This window comes from Nomia melanderi, chromosome 14, assembly GCF_051020985.1.
Source record: "Nomia melanderi isolate GNS246 chromosome 14, iyNomMela1, whole genome shotgun sequence".
NCBI lineage: Eukaryota > Metazoa > Arthropoda > Insecta > Hymenoptera > Halictidae > Nomia > Nomia melanderi.
In genome coordinates this window covers 6,005,289-6,027,927 of record NC_135012.1, presented here as the reverse complement: position 1 = coordinate 6,027,927, position 22,639 = coordinate 6,005,289, and the positions used below count along the sequence as shown (strand labels likewise).

Below are 22,639 nucleotides of genomic sequence, written 5' to 3'. Positions count from 1 at the left end.
CGAGGGCGGTCTAAACAATTTTATCCTTTCAAGCTTCTATTATTTTGTGCAAACGAGACGCGTAAATAAAATTCTTGCAGCAGGAGGATGCTCGGAAGCTGGCGGAATTGCGGGAGAATTCGTGAGAGAGATCCAAGGTGGCGGTTCGCTGGGTGGAGCTCTCTCTTCTGCTCCATTTATTTCTATTTCCTCTCTTCCTGGCCCCTAACAGCGCGCTCCACCCCTGCGGGGATAATGACTGGCCATTTTTTTCATTTACAAAACACTCCGCCGTGATCACCGTGACCAGTCGTTGATGGATTTAGCGCGAAATCATCTCCCTTAACGTTTCCTGTTTCTGGGAGTCGAACAGGCTGGGACACTTCTGATAGATTTAATGGGAGTACCAAACATTAAATGCAACGTTAATCCCTCGTTCATGATTCCCATTGTTTTATATACTAATTTGCAGGTTTAAGTAATGTCTTCGTTTAACCTTCAATCCTTTGCACTCGAAAGTCTGTATTAGGAATATTCAACATTTTCATAGATTTAATGAGAGTACCAAACGTTAAATGCAACGCCAATCCCTCGTTCATGATTCCCATTGTTTTATATACTAATTTGCAGGTTTAAGTAATGTCTTCGTTTAACCTTCAATCCTTTGCACTCGAAAGTCTGTATTAGGAATATTCAACATTCCCGTAGATTTAACGAGAGTATGAAACATTAAATGCAACGTGAATCCCTCGTTCATAATTCCTATTCTCTTATATGCTAATTTACATGTTTAAGTGATGTCTTCATTTAACCTTCAATCGTTAGCACTCTAAGGTCTTTATTAGAAATACTCAACATTTCCCGATACAGAATATTGAAACCAATCAGATAATATATATAAATTAAGAAACGAAGCGCACCGAGAGAGCTTCCGAGTGCGAAGGGTTAACTCCTTCACTAATAGACTTACGGGACCCATTAACTTCAGGGACACTGAATTTTTTAAACACTACTTAGTAGCAGTTTAAGTCTATTTTCATTCGTGCAATTATACGAATGCACATAGTAATACTTTAATTTTCAAGCTACAATATATAAACGAACACGTAGTTGTCTAAAACCATAGCATAAAGTGTAGAATAAACGTTCATAAATCTAGCCTCCTTAACCCTCCCTTAGTCCACTCACTTGGAATATTGTTCAACAGATAAGAACAATCGCAGAAGTTTCATTATGGCCTGTAGAAATTAAAAGAAAAATGCTAATGAATCAAGAAACACTGAACAAACGTTAGGAACTCGCCAGAACTTGTCGAATTACTGAAAAGCCCGGCGGTCGCCGGCCAAGGTCCAGCATCCCCTTTTCCTCACCTGGGTAGACGACACACGGAAAGCGATACACGCGATAATAGGACGTGGCCAGGCTGGCCGGCCGATAATCCTGGCTTATGAATTATTCAAGCGTAAAGTGCAAGAGCAAATTTGCCGTCTGTCTTCGTTTCTGGAAATCGAGACACTGACCGGTCTACGAGCGCGCGCGATTCGCGTATACGTGTGACCTCGCCTTATAACGGATTTAGTTTTCCGCGAAGGGGATGAATTATTCATCCGTCCGTGGGTCCGACCGCGTGAAAATTGTTGACCTATCGAGTCCGTATCGCCTCGCCTCGACTCGACTCGACTCGACTTGCCCCGACATCCTTTATTTTTGGCCCGGCTCGAGACCTCTGACAGATTTCCGAAATTTCAATGTCCGTTTTCGTCGCATCGTCTGCCGTCTCGTTAGGGGGATAGGAGGGTTTGCGGGAAGACTCGGCGATTGGGCAAATGGTTGATCGAGTTTTGGAATATTGAATTGTTGCATGAGAAAGATTGAATTCCTGTTTGAGACGTATTGAGATCTCGTTTGATAAATATTGAGGTTATATTTGGGACATATTGTGTTTCCAGTTGATAAATATTGAGTTTATGTTTGAGACATATTGAGATTTCATTTGATGAATATTGAGTTCCTATTTGAGACATATTGAACTCTCCTTTGATAAATATCGAGTTCATGTTTGAGGGACATTGAGTTTCCATTTGATAAATATTGAGTTTGTATTCGAGGCATGTTGAATTTCCATTTGATAAATAGTGAGTTCCTATTTGAAGTATATTCAGCTCCTGTCTGATAAATATTGAATTTCTATTTGAAACATATTGAGCTCTCGTTTGATAAATATTGAGTTTCTATTTAACACATATTATGGTCCCATTTAATAAATATTGAGTTCCTATTGTAGACACATTGAGCTCTCGTTTGAAAAATATTGAGTTCCTATTCGAGGCACATTGAGATCTCGATTGATAAATATTGACTTTATATTTGAGACATATTGACTTCCCTTTTGATAAATATTGAGTTCCTATTTGAAACATACTGTACTTCCATTTAATAAATATTCAGTTTCTATTTGAGACACATTGTGCTCCCATTTAATAAATATTCAGTTTCTATTTGAGATACATTGTGCTCCCATTTAATGAACATCCATCATATACTGACAAATACTCCGAGATCCATCTAGATCCTCAATACCCTATCCATCAGAAACTCAACAATCGAACCAACACCGAAAACTTGTCTAATCTCAAGCTCACAAGTTCCACTCTCCCCAGCATCCTACAACATCGACTCAACCAATCCCCAATCTCTGATTCCAGCGATCACCTAAAGATCCACATGAAGACCCATGACACCCAGAAGCCATACCAATGCACGGCATGTTCCCGCGGCTACAACACCGCGGCCGCATTGACATCGCACATGCAGTCGCACAAGAAGCACCACCACCAGTCCCAGGGAGCTACGAAACTGCAGGACGTGGAGTACGGTCGACGAAGCGTGTCCTCGCACAGCACGTCTTCGCCGCCGGTGCCAAGTTCTCCATCGCCATCTCTGAATCTAACGCTGAATCCGAAGACTGGTTTGAAGAGTTCTCACGGCAGCGCGTCCACAACGCCGATCCTGAGTTCACCGTTGAAGCTGGCGTGCATGTACTGCACCAGGGACTCGTTCAGTTGCATGCAACAGCTGCAGATGCACGTGCACACGATGCACCAGGCGATCTTGAGCGGCGAGGCCGTGGCAGTGCCACCGTCGCCCAGCAGGAGCACCGATCAGGCGAACTACCAGCGGGAGAAAGGATCGCTGGCTCGATCGGAAGGCTCTTCGAAAGACCACGAGAGGAAGTATCAAGAAGATACCGAGAGATCCGTCGAGAAGGATCAGTACGAGAACGCGTTCACTTGCAACCAATGCACCATGAAGTTCTCCACGTTGGCGACACTTAGAGACCACCTGGTCTCGATCCACAGGACGGACGGTTTCGGGTCAGCGCTGATGATGTGTCCTCTCTGCGGGATCCCTTGCGCCTCCGCCGCGGCTTACGCGGAGCACTACGTCCTGCAGCACTGCGAGAACCGCAGAATAGGTCCTTTAGAAGGCGCGGAGTACGCGGACGCAAAGATGAATGGGAGTTACGGCGACTCGAAGAGTTCTAGAAGCCAGAAGCCTAGGGAATCGGTCTCCGAGCCGGCTGATCTGACCAGCAAACATTCCAGACCGACTGAGAACAGTTACACTGCAGGAACGTTGCTCTGCGGACAATGCGGAGCAGCGTTGAAGGACTTCGAATCGTTCAGGGAGCATCTAGCTAGGCATCTGCAAGCTGATCATAGGAATGACGCCATGAGACATCCGTGTCCTAAGTGCGAAGCGAGCTTCCAGGACAGAGAGGACATGCTGGCGCATCTGACGAAGCATTATCTGGGCCAGATCAGCAAGGAGTACGCTTGTGGAGCCTGCAAGAAGCTGTACCCTCATCCGGACCTTTTGCAGAGGCACCTGCTCGACAGCCATGCGCACCATTTGTACAGATGCGCCTTATGCAGGGACACTTTCGACTCCAGAGTAGCGATACAGGTCCACTTCGCGGTGAAGCATAGTCAGGAGTGCAGGATCTATCGGTGCAACGCCTGCACAGTGCCCAATAATGAGAACTCGCCGGGAAACACGCCGGGGGAGGGTAGAAGCTTCTTCAGGAGCGAATCGGAGATGGCGAATCATGTCAGGAACGTCCACGCGCCTTCCACGGTTTCTAACAGCAGTCCCGTGGCTAGGAGTCCAGCATCAACACCCGGAATCACTGGGAACGCTGTGCCGAGATGCGTTTTCTGTGGGATCTGCTGCAACTCTGAGTTGGAGCTGCAACTTCACTTGGCCAGCCACTCGACTAGCTTGTACAGATGTCCTATCTGCAGGGAGGGCTTCGCCGTGGAATTCTTGCTCGACAGACACATGGCCCAAGCTCATCATTCGAGCGATCATCAGGCTGTGAGGAGCAGCTCCAGGGAAAATGGACGGATAGGGAGACCAGCCAGGACGCAGGAAGAGGTAAGTGTTATTGCGTTGTTGTCGCCTCTGAAATATCATTGAATCCTTACGCGTTGTTTCTTTTTACAGCCTAAGTCCCAGAAAAGAGGTCGTTCTCCAGCGTCCAGCAACAACAATTCCCTGAACCAACGGGACAACAACAACAAACGGCCGAACTACACCAACACAGGGGGGCAGCAGTGCGAGCTCTGCGAGAGAGGAGAGTTCGCGAATGAGGCAGAGCTGCAGGCTCACAAGAAACTGGCTCACACCCCGGCGAAGCTGCAGAACAAGTCCGTGTCCAACCTCAGCATGACCTGTGCGTACTGTGGTGAAGTGTGTCGCTCTAGGACTGAACTGGAATCCCATACTAGGATCCAGCACGCCTCCAATGAACCTGGAGGTCGTCACAAGTGCAACATCTGCGACGAGGTGTGTCCTTCCGGAGCAACCTTAGCTGAGCACAAACTGCAGAAGCATTGCAAGATTCAGCTAAGCGACACCTGCGTCGTTTGCCGAGGAAACTTAACGTCGGAAGCCCAGTTCCTCGAGCACGTGCAGAGACACAGCCTGGAGAATGTTGATCCTCAACAGAGACTGGACGGCTCTCTCCCTCATCTGCCTGCGGCCTGTGTCGTCTGCAGGCAGACGTTGATCAGTGACTTAGAGTGTCGTCTGCATGCCAGGCATCACCTCAGGTCTCCCACTGGCCCCCAGAGTGCAACGTCCAGCCCCAGTCCCAATCAAAAGAGTCAGAGTCCTGGTTGCTGCCTCTGCTTAAGAGACTATTCCGCGGATGACTTCGTCAGTTTGCCACCGAGCCATATCAGCGGCGGTGGACAGTCCCTGAGGGTTTGCAAGTCCTGTTACATTCGCCACTCTCAGGGTCTACCCATCCTGAATTCGCCGTATGAGCACGCTAGGGGGAAGAGCGATAGAGGATGGACTTCGAGTGGTAAAGAGTCTCAATGGGATGGGTCTAGGGATAGATGGGAGCCTGATAGAGTCTTCAAAGCTGAAGACAGGACGGACGAGACTAGTGATAATAAAAGATGTCAGGATTGTGGGGTGAAGTTTGAGGACCCTGAAGAGGTTGAGAAACACAGACTTACGGAACACGAGAAGGTTGGATCTGGATCGAACACTTACACTTGCATACAGTGTCAGGTAATGGAAATATTTGCAAGATAACGTGGATCACTTGTCTAATACTCTGTTAATTTTTTTATTAATGTACTATCTTCAGATGTCGTTTCCATCTGAAGCAAAGATACAGCAGCATGTAAGAAAGGAGCATTTAGAAGCCACTGGGAAATCTATTGATGCACTGCGGTGTCACCTGTGTCTCTACGAAGCTAGCAGTCCCCTGCAGTTGCAGAGCCATTTGATAGAGCACACTTTCGCCGGGTGCGCTGCTCTTAGTTGTTACATTTGTCAGTCTCTTTTCACCGCTCCTATTGGTCTTCAGGTACTTGGCATTCACGGCTAATCTCGTTATCCTATAAACATCTTAGATGATCTTAGGTAGCTAACTTAAAACTTTTTCTAGAATCACATGCTACAAGAACATGGTCTGGGTGCCCGTCCGTACGACTGCTCAAAGTGCACTCTGAAGTTCTTCTTCAGGGCAGAACTGGATCATCATGTGTTAACGTTCCATCGACCTGGAGAGGTATCTCCGCCTCATGAAGCTGTTCAGAACGTCGTAGAAATGAAAGCTACAGATCCTGAAGAGCAGATCTGTGATGATGGGATCACGGTGAAAGAGGAACTGTTACCAGATGCTGCAGAAGAAGAGGAAGAGATCAATGTCGACGGGCAAATGGAACATGAGGAGGAAGGCAAACAGGATGCAAATCAGAAACTCAAAACCGAAATTGACACGGAACCTGCTGTTCCGGAGAAAACTGAATCGTGACTCCATTGAACGGAGTATTTCAAATGATATAAGGAAGATTGATTGAACGGTGATTGAGCTTTTAAGTGCGAGAGTTGCGTTCGTTGTTAAATCGATTATTATTATAATCGTATTGTAATAGAAGAGAGTGGAAGCTGTTACGCTTTTGAAATCATTGAGCAAGCTTCTTCAAATAACGAACAGACTCGTCGATAGATACAAATGTAAAACAAAGCTCGTTTTTACAATTAGATTTTTTAAGATGTCCTTAATGAAATCTATGTGATGAAATGTTTCTGAATGTTGAGAGTTGTACGAAGAGTAACAAGGTAAATTCATTTTTTCAATGAACTTGGAAACGGTTCGTTCCAACATTGATTGTTTTTTACTGAATGAAATGTAAAGTTCTATGGAATTAACGTTTCCATTGACTACTCGTTATTGTTCTCACGAAAATTCCTTTATGCACAGAGTTATTGCGATAGAATAAGTTCAAATCGGAAGATCGTAGACGAATAACAATGATTTTCACATGAATAATATGAGATTGATTCGTCGAGGTCTACATATTCTGTTAAGATACGGTTATATTGTGTTTCAAATTTTTAATATAAATTGCAGCGTTGAGTTTTGTTAATTCGTGGAGTATTGGTTGCATGTAACTTTAATACATACTCTTCTGTTCTATGTTAGGTGGTATTCTGTTATTTCAATTTATGTTTCCAATACGAAAGCATGTTTCATTCATTTCTTACATTAATTGTTAACTCTATTGTATCGTCTATAATTACAATCGATTTGTTTAAAATGAAAAAGAAGGATCTACTCGAACGAATTTGTACTATAAGAAGTGTCGTTATTTCTTATGAATATGAAGGGTTTGTAGATTTCCCATGGCTGCGATTCTGTAAATACGTTGAATAGTACTAGAAACTATTACTCATTGTTTGATCGATTCGTCAGTACCATAAACGGTAATTATTTAAAGGAAGCAGATGCAATAACCTGTCCACTAGGCTTAGCGATATTATAGGATAGTTCTTTATGAAATAAATTATTGTTTTAAATCGCCAATCCTTGTTATAAAAACATTTCCCTTCCACTGCATGCACAAAATAGTCTAGCATAAAATATTCTCCCTTAAGAATTAAATACATTGATATTAAAAAAAATTGATTATGAAGAAACAGAAGTAATATAAGAAACTGAAAGAAACTTTTATTTTAATTTTCTGTTAATATTGGGTCAAGTTTTATGTCAATTCCATTAATTTATTGTTAAAAGACAATAATATTACGTATTTGAAAGAGTAAAACTATTAACCCTTTGCACTCGTCAGGTGACTCTTACTCACCATTCAATTTAATATACCAAAATTATAAACTATTACACACAACATTAAATTCCATATAATCCATAAATGTGTGAAATATAGAAACAATAATTCTGTTTCTTAATTTACATATATTCTATCATTTAGTTCGTCTCAAAGAATGTTGCCTACAACTCATTGGAAAATGTTCAATATTTCTAGTCAAAAATTTCCGAGTGCATAGGGTTAATACAGCATTAATTTTCATTATAATAACGTGTCCCTATTTTTCAATGAGTAAGACAAGGATAGAGAATTTTGGTTGAGGCGATAACATCGCCATCTAGCGGTTGGGCATCTTCAGAGTTTTTCCCTATACCCTTAATGCGTAAGACAAGGACAGAGATAGTGTGCGACAAGGACAGAGATAGCAATCCCTGTGCCACCTACTTCGAAAAAGCATCTCATCAGTCCCTGGTACCTACGCGTGAAGCATGACGACTAAGGAGGTATCCAACAATGGTAGATATACAATTTGGCGGGAAAGAGACAAGGACGCATAATGGCCGCCGAGAAGATTCGCGTGATCGATGCGAAATGCATTAATAACTTGACTCCCACGTATGACTCATTAACATTTACAATCGGAGATTGTAAAATAAACCTTCCCCTACTTTCCCCTACCACTGTTGATAGGATTTTGTTTCTCGTTAATTATTTATTAATTATTTTCTAGAGCATCGTAAGAAACTGATATCGAATTTTTTAACAGGTCTCCGGTATATCATTGCTTTTCTTACTTTTTAGAAACAATTGGTGAGCTTTTGCTTTTGAGGAAATTAGAGTGAACCCGTAGAAATTTTCCTGGGGTAATGTTAATTATAGTTGAAGTCAAATTAACGAGTCATTAGCGATTATTCGATGGGCTAAATGCGTTTTGTATGTTTGTAATGTGTGAGACAAGGAAAGCATTAGTGTGCGACAAAGACGGATATAGTGAATGGTGCCATCTTTCGTGAGATGTACCAAACTAGTAGTCAATTAGTGTCTATGGCAATCGAAATATGGCGCCGCCAATATCTTCGTTGTGACGCGCTAGTGATGATAAGGAATAACCCTTTCTAACACTCTGCTTTGAAGGATCTTCTATTACCGATGTTTTCATGTAGTACATAATGATAATTTTATAAATTGAATGTTCGTAGCTAACAACAGTTATTCACTTTATTGAAATATCTCAAAGAGAACAGACGGATTAATCAGTTTGTTGTAAAATAGTTAAGAAATGTTATAATATGTAGCGTATAAAAAAACACAACAAAAATACCGACTGTCGCATACTAGAGTTAAGCCAGTGGTACGAACAGTTTAGTTTATTCAACACTAGATGGTACAGTCATTCAGATTGCTACATGAAGTTTAATATTTTATTAAATAATTATTTATTGCGTATGTACTTATGTACTTGTAGGTGGGGTTTTCCGCTGTATATGAATTATTCAGATCTCTGTTATCAATTCAACTTCCGTTCAATGATTTTTCGACGTCTAATTAATGAGGCATAATGTTTACTGTAGATATGAATCCAGTTTGTCTGGAGTCTGATGCTAAATGTATTTATATTAATTTTCTGTAACTGTTAAAATAACTTGAAATTGGAAAATTAAGAATAAGAAATCTATGAAGTAAATGTTCTGATGAGAATGGTAGGAGAAATTTAGATATATTTGTTCGGTTCATTGAGTTCCATGTTGTATAATTGAAACATTCATTTATTTCCTGTAAATATAATTAATCTGTACTTTTATTTTTTTCACTTTCGATTACATACATTTGTAAATTTAAACAATCAGTTTTGACAGTTTTCAGTGGTAATAAATTTGTATCAGGTATTTCAGGCAATTCTTCGTTAATGATCCATGGGAAATCCTCACAACAAGGATTTTCACTTAGACCGACATGGGCAGCCTCATATGTTTGAATTTCAATAGAGAAGGTTGAATCTTGTGGCAATGGCTTCAAATATGCTTCACACATAGATAATTTTAAACAAATTGTTCTAAGAGCTTCTTCTGTTTTTAAATAGTATGGATCTTTCCTGCAATAATTACAAGAATGTTTAGTAAGTCACATCTGTTAATTATAAGTCATTAATAATAGTACATACTCTGCACTATTAGGTTGAATCTTAACAAGATCAAAAATAAATTTTTCAATTGGTTGCTTGTTCTTGTTATAGATAACAAGACTCACTGCTTTTATAGAGCTCTCATCTTCCTTAATAAGTTCTTTAATTGCATTAAGAACATTCTTCAAATATTCATTAAGCTCTGGATGTTCGGAAACGTATACTGTTGTACTATATATCTTCTTTTTTATGAAAATTTCATTGGGATATAGGTTTCTAAAGTATAATATGTGATTGAATGCTACTTCTAGAAACTCTAATAAAATATCAATACCAACTGTAAGTATTTTCAATTAGTATTTGTACTTATTATCAATTTGATAATTTCACTTCTTTAAACATTAGTTACCTATTTTATCTTGAGACATTCCAAACTTTAAATTTAAATTTATAATTTAATAATTTAAAATTTTAATTGATATGAAGTAATTCATATAAGCTGAAAAGGAAAACAAATTTATTTCCTATACTAAGGGTTCTTTTAGATTCATCTTAAAAAATATGTATGGTTCCCATTTATATCCATGTCTATTATTTGAGCAATCTTTTACTTTTTGTAAAATTCATTTATATAATGTAAAATACTTTCATTTTATAATCTATGTTTGTAGATATGTAGTAAAAATAATAAGTAATTAAAAAAAAACAATCCTCTTATAACGATTATAGATATAAGGATTGAGAGAAACAAATAATAAAAATAAAAGTATTATCAAAATAGGAAACTAGACGGTAGTCTGTAAAAATGTTTTCTACATTAATTTGCATACATTCTATTATTTAGAGATTAATTTGACGCGCGCCTCGAGAGAAACCAATTGCATATGGCGGTCAGTGTACATCGGACGGTTAGTGTTTTCATGTGACTTTTTTTATCAATTAACGAAAAGTATTGTGTAACTAGTGTTAAATGCATTAATGCACGCAACAAATGTTCTCTTACAATCGGATAATGTTGTAAGAGAAGAGTAGAATGATATAAAGATTATAGCGGCGTTTCTCATAACCTCGAACATCAGCAACAAATTAACTTTCGTGCAGGTATATGGCTTACAATTTTAAGCGTATAAGATCGTTCAAATGTTTTGTGTTTGTTATAGTTTTAATACGTCGCCCGCCTTCAATTTTTTATTGTTGTTTTTGATCACAGAAATCCAGTGAAATCGATTGTATCAAGTGCCACTTTCGTTACGTTTTTATTTTACTAGTGAGTCGTGATTTTCTCATGGCGCGAAACGAAACGTGTGCGTTATCTGGTTGTACAATTACTAGACTGTGGGTATTTAATCAAATTCACGTTTCAGTAAATTAATTTATTAAAAGTGGGACGAGATAGAAAACTGTATTATTTATTTTATATATCGGGATTTTATTGAATTGATACTAAATTAGAATATTATTAAACTCAAAACATTTTTCTTACTTCACCATATACTGTACCTTGTATACTTTATCATTCATAAAATTCGTAGTTTAATAATTATTGTGATTTTTGTAGTATTTTAAAATTAACTTCATGATTATTAATATAAATAATAATAATCATAATCAATAATATAAATAATATTTAGCATTTTCTTCCATTTTATAATTTGAAGAGCTGTAGTATTCGGTGAAGTATTTGAATTTATTTTATTAAAAATTTTTGATTTCATAAAATTCTATGCTTATTATAAATTGAGAATATTAATTATTACAGTTAATATGTTTCAGAACATGCCGCCAAATAAGAAGACTGATTTAGATAAGCTAGCGTGGGCCTGGGTGGAAGGTGTTTTACCTGAAGAAATAGAAAAAATACATTTGGAGACTGCCTACAGGATAGGTTTAAAAGCTTGTAAAAATTGCAAGTGAGTCACATAAATGTTCTTTAATATTTCTTTTATATACTTCTTTTAATATTTGATGTAATTGTATATATCTTTTTTCAGACGTAATTGCACAAATAATCCACAATGCCTTACAGGCTTGGGCGAAGAAAAATATATGAAGTCACAACTAGTGGAAGTAGCATCTTTAGAAAGTTCTTTATCCGAATTACGTGACCCTACAGAATATGTTGGCTTAAAGAATTTAGGTGCTACTTGCTATGTTAACAGTTTGATTCAAATGTGGTTTCACAATGAAGATATGAGGTATGCATTTTCAATAACCTGACAGCAATTTACAACTTATATGAATGTTTAATGAAAAATAAAACTGTATGCTTTCAGGAGGATAATATACAAATGGGACATCACAGAGGATCCAGAAGAAAAGGAAGCAGTATGTCAATCTAAGAAGGCAGGCGTACCATTTCATCCAGTGACAGCAGTTGGCCAGTTGCAATACATATTTGCAATGATGCAATTTGGAAACCGACGTCTCCTTGATCCAATGAATCTTGCTATCGCGTTGTCTCTGGATACTAGAACCCAGCAGGATGCGCAGGAATTCTCCAAGCTACTTCTGTGCCATATCGAAGGGAAGATGCAGCAAAACTCAGACCTGAAGCAGATGCTGCAGACGCTGACTCAAGGGAAATACAGCTATATCAATTGGTGGGTTTTCTGAAGTGGAAAACAAATGAGAATTGTCCTAAGCGATGATGATGCTGATGATCTTGACGATGAGAACATGGTAGGACACGTTGCTCGCTGCGGTGACTGGTGCGATCAACTGATCTGACCGATAGGAAAGCTAATACCTCCTAAATAACCGAGACTTTATGTGTGATGCAGTTGCTCGAGATGCGGTACTGAGTATCCGACTTCAACTACATTCTACGAGTTGGACCTGCAACTTGCGTCCACCCTCAAGGAGGCGATAGAGAAATACTTGTCTGTGGAACACCTGACGGGAGCAAATCAATATCATTGCGTTACCTGCAATGACAAAAAGGATGCACGACGATTTATACGCTTGGAATCACTCCCTGAAACGTTGAACATACAATTAATGCGTTTCGTGTTCCACAGGTAGTTATCTCTGTTTTAATATTTATCTTGAAGTTTGCTTATCCTTTATGTGAGTCCTATTTATTACTCTGTCTGATAGGGATTCTGGTCAAAAAAGAAAGCTGAACTCTTTTATACAGTTCCCGGAAGATCTTGACATGTCTGAATATGTAAGGTGTCCTCCTCAAACTCACGTGTACAGTCTTGTTGCGGTACTAAGTCATAAAGGGCCATCTGCACATTCAGGTCATTACATTGCCAATATATGTAATTCTAACGGAGAGTGGTATCAGTTTAGCGACGATAAAGTGGAGAAAATGCAAAATAAACGTATTGAAGATAGTGTTAACGGTAAGATTAAACTGTTCAACAAGATATTGGTCCCTTTATAAAATTATGAGATAGAATCAGGTATTACTTACTGATTTTAGAAAATTCAAAAGTTATTAAACGTGGGCGTGTACCAAAGGGTTTTCTTTCGTCTAATACGGCATACATGTTAGTTTACAAAAAAGTGACTTCCGACGGGCGAATAAACAATGGAAAGAAGAATAAGTCGAAAAAACCAGAAGCAGAAACTAATAGTCATAGTGTGGAGACTCATAGCGATATGGATAAACCGGACTCATCGGATGAAGGAAAACGCAAGAATGGACCAACTTCTACTGTTTCTAATTCGACGTCTCCCGGGAAAATATTGAAATTGGACACAGAAAATAAAATGGACATAGTGTGTGCAGTGTCATCTTCTCAAGATACAGATCCCACATCCAGTGAACGAAATGGGAAGCATTATGAGTCTGATAACAAGGAAAATCATTACGATGCTCAACCTAAGGGTGCAAAAATAGATTATAAAAGGCTAAACGGAGCGGCCCATAGAGCGATGAGCTGCGGAGAAAGAGATTTTTATGAAGAGGTAAAAAGTGTCACTTCAATAGTAGATCTTCCTAAATATTATATGATTAATATTTTACAGATGGAATTCGAATGTTGGGAAGTTAGCCTTACGTTACGAGAGTTGGTAAGGCAGGAAAATGTGAAACATGAGTTAAGTTTGTTGGCTATCCAGCAAGAAAAAGTATGTACCAGTATTTACTTGTATGAAGAACAGACAACAAAGTGATTATTTATGTAACTTACTTTCTATTTAGCAAAAGGAAATCGAAGATCAAAACTTGAAGAGACAGCTCGTGATAGATATTTACAATATCATATCTAGTACATTATCGTGGGAGACATATCAATGGATTCCTAGTGACTGGTTGTCGAAATGGTTAAATGGACACGCATTTACCGAAGGAGTGCCTCCAATCGACAATTCAACTTTAATGTGTTCGCATTTTCGACTCGACCCACTGAAAGTGAATCGTGCAAAGTGTTTGCCTCTGCCAGCTGCGGAATTAATTTATCACAAATATCGCGGAGGCCCAAGATTAGACGAGAACTCTCTCTGTGAAGTTTGCGTGAGGCGACGATACAAGTTGCTTCGGTTCAAAATGTCTCTTGAGCGCGATCACAAGGAGGTTAGCGATCTTATCCGCAACTTCAAAGAACCGTAAGTTGTCTATACTTATTGTCATCTTATTAACTACAATAATTCGTTTAGCAATAACTGTTCTATTCTCCACAGGAGCGAGACAAGCTACATCGTGGGTGCTGATTCACTGCGATCGTGGCGGAGGTTAGCAATGGAAAAATTCACCGACGACATGGAACGAGAAGTCGAAGATGAGGATGGTCAAACAATGAACGGTCCTCCAGAGGATAGTAAGAGTATCAGCAAAGAAAACGAGGGACCGAAGGAAGTGGAGGAAAGCGAAGAAAATGAAGTAATACTTTACTTCAACGAGGATTTGCTTTGCGAGCACAGTTCCCTGAAGACACCCGATTCGACCAGGAAAGTAGTACCACGGGAAGCTTGGACCATCCTTCGAAAATATTTCCCAGAGTCGAAAGAATATCCAATCGCAACTCCATCCTGTTCTATCTGCGAAGTACTATAATTTTTCAAGTCATACCTAAAGAGAAACCTTCCGCTGTAATTGCGTGTAACACGTAGTCGTGTATTTGTTTCAGGAGAAAATGGAGAACGCGCAGAAGGCAAAGAAGGATGACAAGATAAAGGCGAAGCACCAGAAGGACGAGCTGAATGACTTGTATCACGCGCGAAACAGGAATGAGATACTGAAGTGCGAGGATCCGGAGAAGATGTTCTACATCGTGGAGAAGGGCTTCCTGGACAGTTGGCGTTCCTTCGTTCGGTGAGTCTGCACACATTTTTATCATCGAAGGGTGCTGCCGCCTATCGGCCATGGTGTCCCACTCATAACTCACTCTCAACGTTAGATGGCGCCAGGCTTATCTCAAGGATGTTCAATGATTTAGAAAAACCATGTCTTTGTTACATTCCTCTAAAGAATATTACAAATACTTGATCGAAACTATTCATTTTAACTTGTCATATTATTATTCAATACAATCCCCATAAAGTGACATTTATAATTCAACTCTACCCTCTTTATTTTACCATTACTACCAAACATTAGTAAAATTTACAAACAAACAGGAACAAAGTAACCCAAAATCTTCGTCTTAAAAAAGCTGCCTCTTCGAGACTGTCTACCAAGCTCGACTTCCTCCTTTGCTAGTCCTCCAGGGGAACGCGTTAACACACCCGCTACCAGCGTTTATTTCGGTGAAGACCTCAATTGTGATATTTTATTCAACCCAATAAATCTTCTAAACAGAATATCGAAGAAATAAAACTGGAACAAGTTATTGAGTTTCTAAATATAATGCCGTTTATAATTTCAAGTAACAATATCTACAAGATTAATTTCATTTGCTTTATGTAAAATATAATATCGCGCTTGTCACGAATACGTGACGCAGCTAGCGAACGTGTTAAGGCAACGAAAGACTACAGGCGGTAACCCCGAGAAATTTCATTGCAGCCCTTTTTCCGAGCGCTTAAACAACCGCGACGAAAGACAACGCGTGAAACGAGCCAGAAACTGCGATAAATCATTCCATCCGGTTGGGAAACGTCCTCGATCTTCGTTCGAGCGCGCAATTAAGCGACGAAAGACGCGGGTCCGCGCCACGGGGGGAGAACGGTTCCGGGGACCGGTGCGGGAAATCGGCCCGCGGAGAGGGTGGAAACGGGGCGAAATTGTGGCCGCGACGAGCCCCGAATAAGGCGGAACGGTATTAAGACGGCGGCGGTCGGTGTTCCTCGAGGCTGATGTATCATTTGCCGGCGGGTCGTTAGGCGGTTTCAATTAGTTTTCCGTGCTGCTCCTGGCCCGGCATCCACACGAGGACTGGGAAGCCCACCGCAGCCCTTAATCGCGCGGTCCAGTTTTTTCTCATAATTAGGAAAAGCTCGTTAATGCGCCCCTGCTGTCCCTGTACCTCTCTTCTCCGTTGCCCTAGCTACATGCTAGGCTACGGAGGTCGACCGTGACGACTATTTTGATTTTACTGATTCAGTCGGGTCGTTGGTCTTGCGTTGATTAGCGTAGGATCCTTTACTTGGCCTTAATGGTCATCGTAGTTCCTATGGAGACATTTTTTATGTTAGTACTAGCTGATTATTACGGTGTTTCGGTGGAGTATCGTGAGTTGGGTTCATATTTTATGAGAACTCGTCTTCCGCGTACTTCGATGAGTATGGTTCCAGGTTCGAGTTAACCCGTTACTCGAAAGTTTTTTAATAGAAATATTCAACGTTTTACGATGAGATATGGACGACATTGTTTGAAACTAGTTTAATGATAATTCATAGATAGATTAAGCAATAATTTTATTTCAATATTTCACATAGCAATGTAAAGTTCAATTTAAAATACTAAATATTCAACTTCATAATTTTGCTGTATCAAATCAAGTGGTGACTGAGTCACCTCTCGAGTGCAAAGGGTTAAGTTCTTGCGCTGGTAACGAATTCAGAGATTTCGCGAAGTCTTGTGCGAAGAATTTCGTTTTTACCTATTTTACGCGGATGTGTACATTAATTCTGTTTGTTAATTATTTTGTATAAAGTGATACGTTGCAAAACAGTCTAGTGTGTGTAATTCAACGAGACTATCGATGTGTATAAGACGTGATCGGGAATTTCAGAACAGAAGCATCTCGAAGTGCGTGCCGCGTCTTTCCAGCGCAAGAGGTTAAAAGGCTATAAATTCCAACGAACGAAATCTCTACCGGAACCCGATAATTACCGACGTAGAAAAGGGTGTCCGAAAAATTAATCACCGAGAGACACGAGCGAAGACAATGGCATTGGCCTCGAAAAATATTCTCCGCCTTTTGAAACCGTTTATCCTCGCGAATGCCGCCGGGTTCGGGGGTGGGATTCGCGGACGTTCTTCGCATTCTTCTAGATTTTTTTGTCGAGGAATCCTCGGGGTGAGAGAAGAATCCTAGACAATCCCCTATTTCTATCTTCTCAATCCTTTGCGAATCATCATCCCTAAGAATCTACATTTTTTAAATTCTACAACCCTCTTAACGCGTTGAGCGCCACGAAAATCTTAAACATTTAATCGTAGGGTTCTTCTTTTGGAGGAAACAAGAGCAGGAACAATTATTAATTATTTAGTGTTACAATGTTTGCATTACACTATTATCAACTTAGCTACGTTATTAACTTTATCACTTCACATCGGTTATCTTTTATGTTACGATTGTTTTCCAGTCGTTCAGAAGCGTCAGTCACCAGTGACTGACATGGCACTTAACGTGTTAACCAGTTAACTGCGTTTGAGTACACATGCCATCTTAAAATCAAAATGATACTAATTATTTTAACGATCAATTATCTATTTCTCCAGAGAAACATGTAATTCTTCTTCGTTTCCCTTCAAATTTTCGTTAGAATACATTATAAGCGCATTTGGTCTGCGTTAGACGAGTGTACACTTCATTATTTCATTTCATTACGAGCATTATCAGAGATTTCTGAACTTCAATTCCACAGTTAACAGGGTTAACCCCTTATCCTACGATTTCTTTCTCCACTGAGACCGATCTGACTACTTTGTTATGAATAATTTCTCGAAAATAAGAGAAAATTCCAGTTTTATTCTACGTCAACGTGTGCTTGAAGGTGTAATAATCGCTAATAAGAGAATAATATGTAATTTGCACTCAAACGAATTAATAATATTTATATTTTTAAAATTCTATTTGAAATCTTCGCCACGAGTCTGACACGATATTGTAGGGGTTAACCTGTCTTCATTGCGACTTCTCGCGTAGGCATGTCTAGATACACTTAATAACGATCGTCTTCTCGCGATGCACGTCGTCGATATGTTCTAATTTATAGCGCAGCAATCGTATCGACGAAATTAGATCGTCCATCCAGACTGTCCACCCCGCAGTGTCGGCGAACGGTGTCGTTAATCGGCTCTGCCAATTAAAATTTAATCACCGCTCATTTCAGCCTTTTACAACGGCGATAAGGCTCGCCCTCTTGTTTCAAACGCTTGACGCTGGGGGAACGGGACAACGGCCACTTATTTCGGGTTTTCGCGGCCCTTTGGCCGGCACCGAAATCAAGCGTGACATGACACACGCCGTAATCCGCGCAAAGGGTTGATCCCAGTTTAGCCGGCTGTCCGTAAACCGTGGAACCCGCGGGACTTAAGCCCCGGCAAATTTGAATCCGTCAATCTTGACCGTCCAGGAGGAAGCGTATAATCAGCCCGCCTGTGCTCGCGTAATACCCTTCCCCAGCCGTTAGGGATGTTTTTCCGACGGTATCAGAAAGATTCAGCACCGTTGTTTCGGCCGCCGCTTTAGTTTCGCGCGAGGCTACCGGGACTATCCTCCAGGATCATTTTTATCGCGCGAATCGTCTTCAGTCGAAGAATTCATCCGATTTCTTCGTTAAATTGTATTGAACTTAACACATTGAGCGCCGGCCCCGCGATAATGCGGGATTTTTAGTCTATCGTTTAATTGCTAATCCTGCGTTCATGTAACATTTTAGATATGTATAACACAAATCCAAAGTAGAATTTACAAAATCGAATTCCTTATTCTCTTCCGTAAGTTAGAAATTTTGGTTTAATCGATGTTTAACATTAGGTTTACGGGCATTTATTGCACACTTCATTCTATTATTCCTAAAAGAATCGATGCTCGTTTATTTAGATTGTGGAAACTGGAGATTTGATAGTAGGTAATTAGGGTACAGGTCAGTGTGATCGCATCAATCAAAATCGGCGTAAACATTTACAAAATAATATTTCTAAAATCCAATATGCGTCAATTTGACGCGTTCCGTGAACCTAGTGTTAAAAATGTATCAATATAATCACCGACGCTCGCGTTTTTAGTAGCTGAAATTTAGCGGGCGTTCGATGTGTTAACACTAGGTTTACGGATCTTTGTTGTATATTTCATTCTATCGTTTCCAGAAGACATGGGTATTTATACAGGTCGCGGAGTTTCAAGAACAGAATTCTAATGTAATAATATATAAGTAATATTCCGAATGAGTGGACAAAGGGAGAGTTAACACTAGATTTACTGACGTTTATTCTACACTTTGTGCTATGGTTCTAGAAAACTACGTGTTCGTTTATATAGATTGTGAAAATTGTAGCTTCATCGTTAGAGTATCACTATGTGCATTTGCATAATTGTATCAACCAATCGACTTGAATACTTACGAAATAATGTTTAAACTATTCAATATCCGTCAAATTGACGAGTTGCGTACATCTAGTGTTAGCATTAGGTTTATGGGCGTTTGTTGTACGGTTTATTCTATTGTTCCTACAAAACTGTTCATTTAGATGTCGGAAATTGAGGTTTGAGGATAAAGAATTAGGATACATGTTCGTGTATAGTTCGATGGAGAAAAAACTTCGCTTGTCCTAAAAGCTAACAAGTCAAGGAGGCAAGGTACCTGAAGCCTTATCGAATGTGACGAAGTAGGATGTAACCATAGAAAATAAAATTTATGTCACTAACTTCATTCTCTATCGTTACTTCGTCGCGTTCGGTGTCAATTTCAGTTTCCTCTCCGATTTCTCAGCTTTTGGTACAAAGAAGTCCTCTCTCCGTCGGACTGTAATTGCGTCAATTATAATCGACGTGAATATTTACTAAATAATTTCTATAAAACTCGACATGCGTCAGATTAACGCGTTCTGCGAACGTAGCGTTAAATGGTACCTCACGAAGGATTCTATGAACTTGATTTACATCTGAAAAGGTCTCGCTGCCATTGGGGTAATCGTTATTCGCCATTCGTTCGCTCGATCGGCAATTAACGAAGACCCGTTAATCGAGAGTCGCTCTCTCCCCAGAACCGGGAACCTTCTCGCTGTTCCGGGAGAAACAAATGGTCCCGCGGATTGCAATCTGTTCGGTCCGCCTCCGAGCAAAGTCCTCCGCCAATCCGTCAACGTCACCTGGATGGATCCGCGAAAGGATTACGTATTTGCATAGACGATCGCTCAACTTCTATCGGGAAGACCCCCCGTGTCTTTTTATTGGCCGCGATACGCCGGGAACGGTTTACTCGGGGCCATTATGCTGCGTTTCGTCTCGTCTCGTCAGTTTTCACAGGACGATACTTTGCTTTATGAAATCTTCACGGTCCACTGGATTAGCTGTCTTTTTCGCAACCTCGGGACTGGCGATTTCTTTGAATTCAGGACTCTCGTTTCGTTTTTCCACACAAACGATACGCTTTTGTTACTAGGAATCAAGCGTTAGCGATTGCATGTTCACGAGCGAATCAGAGGTGATTCGAAGTTTTCAAATATTACTGTTTACCGAGAAGATTCGACAGTTCAGACGTTAACGTAAATGCTGTCTTTAGCGTCCAATGCTGAGTGCAGGTGCAAATTACGGTAATGGCCGTCCTGTATTCTTAGTATTATAAAGAAGAAAATATAGTAATCTCATTCTCAAAGTAGGAAATCTTGATCGAACTTCCCGAGAATCAACTAATTAACAAAAAAAAGATTCCTTTCGTTGTCCAGCACCGATTTCAAAGTGAGTGATCGAAAAATAGGACAGTTACTTCATGTTTTAGCACTCTAAGTTCGTATCATCGAATTCACAAGTGCAGGGGTTTCTTGTAGCAACAATATTTATATCGAAAACTAGAATCTCCGGTTAATTGGCGGTTATCAGCGGGAGAGGATGAAGATGGTGTCCGAGTTTCCTGATTTCCTCGGGAAGCTTAGCGGTCAGGAAGCGGCCAGGCCGGTGGGAGAATAATTAGTCATTTATGAGGCCGTAAGTGGGGCCGTAAATCGGTCCCTCTCAAAGGGACAACGGCGCAGGGACTCAGCAGGGACGGCGGCGTTATCTCGAAATTATTAATCATATCGTAACGCGTCTCTCGCCGACGGAGAAAGAGAGCCGGCCGCCGCGGCGGAAGGGAGAAAGAGCCACGAGCCACCGGCTCCATGGACTTATCTGACACCTTAATCAATTCCAAGTTATTAATTACGGCCCGTGCCCCCGAACGTTGCCGTTCTGGTCCTCCATCAAGCCCGTGGCGCACGCTTAGAAACCCACCGGAGCATTGTCTGCGGCTCACAATGCAGTGTCAACACGATCGGAGTCACATTTTCGGCCGATCATTAATAATTATTTAGAGAGCCTCGACTGGAACCTTCGGGACCGTTTCCTCTTCGTTCTTGGATCATCCCCGGTACCTTTTTCTTGCCAATGTTCAAGAGACTCGCGCTCCACGTTGCACAATTCGTCGATAATGTCTTTGAGAAGAATAACTGTAATTACGTGAAACAATGATGTCTCTATGGATTATCGGTCAAGTCTCGAGGAAACGAGGTTTCAAAAAACGCGTACGTTATTCTCGCGACTTCTTAAGAATTCTTAATACCTATTAGTTAGGGGTTCATTAGGAAGGAAGAAACGGATGTTCGTTTGAGAAGAAATTAAGGGTTGTGGTTGTGGAACGCTTTTGAAATTCACAGTCCAGTTTCCCGCAGACCGAAGTTCCTTTGAATATGAAACACCGGGTAAAAAGCGTGAAACGCCCCCGAGTGCAAAGCTAATAGAAGGACAGCGTCGGCCGAGCGGCTCGCGTCTGTCCATCGATCATTCGGGTCCGTCGGCCGCCCATTTTTCTCGCCCCGTTATTAAATATCCAATCATCGTCGATACTCTCGAACGTCTTCATCGGCGCGCCGTTAACTTCATATCCGCGCGGCACTCCATCTTCGTACCCGGGATTTAAGCTCGCGAGGGGTTGCGGCCCGAGCAAATTCCGACTATTTTGCGTACATTTGGCAGAGGGGTGGCGTTCGCGCGCGCAGGGGTGGGCTGGGCGGCAAGGTGGCTGGGTGGCCACGGAAGGAAAACTATAAATCATCCTGCGAAGCGTGCTGCGTCGGGCCGCGGGGGACGCGCGGGGGTTGGTTGTAGCGGCCGTGCATCGACTCGCGAAATCCAACTACCCTTAAATAAGTTGATTCATTGCAGGAGTCCCTGCAGCCAGGACAGAGTCGAATCCACCCCCATTGTTTCTCTTATGGAAACACTCGACACTTCTTTCCTTTTGCTCGTTACCTTTGTCGTTGGAACGGCTTTCAACCCCTTGCAGGATTCGTTACGATACCGTTTGATACTTTCGGTAACCCTTGGCACTTGGTAGGTGACTTACAAGGGAACTTTTGTAATCACACGTCGATTTTGATGAAACTTATGTAAGACACAGTTCTTAAGAAAATATTACGGGTTGAAACATCTCTCGACGTTGAGGGTTGAGAGTATATTCTTTAGAGTATCTTTAAAACTATGGGGTGTAAGAAAGAAACGTTCTTTTAAATTATTCTCCTCGAAATGAAAGAATTTAGATTTCTTTCTGGTTCATCAAAATCGGCGGGTGCTGGTTGAAAGGGTTCTCTTGT

General features: G+C 40.8%; 3 protein-coding genes across 15 annotated transcripts in view; 2 read left to right on the top strand and 1 right to left on the bottom strand.

The window, feature by feature from the left end:
* The window catches only part of L (zinc finger protein Lobe), a 113,792-nt gene extending 106,442 nt beyond the window's left edge, over window positions 1-7,350 (top strand). For 4 of the 5 annotated variants that reach the window (XM_076373694.1, XM_031973759.2, XM_031973760.2 and 1 more), the window contains 4 exons: window positions 2,685-4,416; window positions 4,486-5,562; window positions 5,642-5,863; window positions 5,945-7,350. In XM_076373694.1, the coding sequence (XP_076229809.1) occupies window positions 2,685-4,416; window positions 4,486-5,562; window positions 5,642-5,863; window positions 5,945-6,313 (3,400 nt within the window). In that variant the 3' untranslated portion in view covers window positions 6,314-7,350. The remainder of the gene's footprint in view (window positions 1-2,684; window positions 4,417-4,485; window positions 5,563-5,641; window positions 5,864-5,944) is intronic. The other variant, XM_031973758.2, reaches the window with a different exon arrangement.
* A 1,654-nt stretch (window positions 7,351-9,004) lies between these two features.
* Window positions 9,005-22,639, top strand: part of LOC116425700 (ubiquitin carboxyl-terminal hydrolase 48) — a 75,864-nt gene continuing 62,229 nt past the window's right edge. Inside the window, exons 1-12 of one of the 7 annotated variants that reach the window (XM_031973748.2) lie at window positions 9,925-10,071; window positions 10,577-10,640; window positions 11,506-11,642; window positions 11,724-11,927; window positions 12,006-12,332; window positions 12,513-12,749; window positions 12,829-13,079; window positions 13,160-13,647; window positions 13,708-13,809; window positions 13,883-14,286; window positions 14,362-14,725; window positions 14,808-14,992. In XM_031973748.2, the coding sequence (XP_031829608.1) occupies window positions 10,617-10,640; window positions 11,506-11,642; window positions 11,724-11,927; window positions 12,006-12,332; window positions 12,513-12,749; window positions 12,829-13,079; window positions 13,160-13,647; window positions 13,708-13,809; window positions 13,883-14,286; window positions 14,362-14,725; window positions 14,808-14,992 (2,723 nt within the window). In that variant the 5' untranslated portion in view covers window positions 9,925-10,071; window positions 10,577-10,616. Of the gene's footprint in view, window positions 9,311-9,924; window positions 10,072-10,576; window positions 10,641-10,681; window positions 10,834-10,939; window positions 11,068-11,491; window positions 11,643-11,723; window positions 11,928-12,005; window positions 12,441-12,512; window positions 12,750-12,828; window positions 13,080-13,159; window positions 13,648-13,707; window positions 13,810-13,882; window positions 14,287-14,361; window positions 14,726-14,807; window positions 14,993-22,639 lie in introns of those variants that run through there. The other 6 variants (XM_076373680.1, XM_031973750.2, XM_031973749.2 and 3 more) reach the window with 6 other exon arrangements.
* On the bottom strand, window positions 9,391-10,997 carry PolZ2 (DNA polymerase zeta subunit 2). 3 transcript variants are annotated; one of them, XM_031973756.2, is made up of 4 exons: window positions 10,847-10,997; window positions 10,142-10,231; window positions 9,772-10,069; window positions 9,391-9,702 (listed from the first exon to the last, which is right to left on the bottom strand). In XM_031973756.2, the coding sequence occupies exons 2-4, from the start codon at window positions 10,158-10,160 to the stop codon at window positions 9,396-9,398; spliced, it is 624 nt and encodes a 207-aa protein (XP_031829616.1). In that variant the 5' UTR covers window positions 10,161-10,231; window positions 10,847-10,997; the 3' UTR covers window positions 9,391-9,395. The 3 variants fall into 3 exon arrangements, with proteins under 3 accessions (XP_031829616.1, XP_031829614.1, XP_076229796.1); XM_031973754.2 differs by having other exon boundaries at window positions 10,736-10,874; XM_076373681.1 differs by lacking the exon at window positions 10,847-10,997 and having other exon boundaries at window positions 9,772-10,048; window positions 10,142-10,175.

What these genes read in the sequence shown, in the direction of transcription:
- PolZ2 (XM_031973756.2), bottom strand. An exon ending in ATTCAACCTAATAGTGCAGA is followed by an intron (nt 9,703 to 9,771) that starts GTATGTACTATT and finishes TAATTATTGCAG; the next exon opens with GAAAGATCCATACTATTTAA.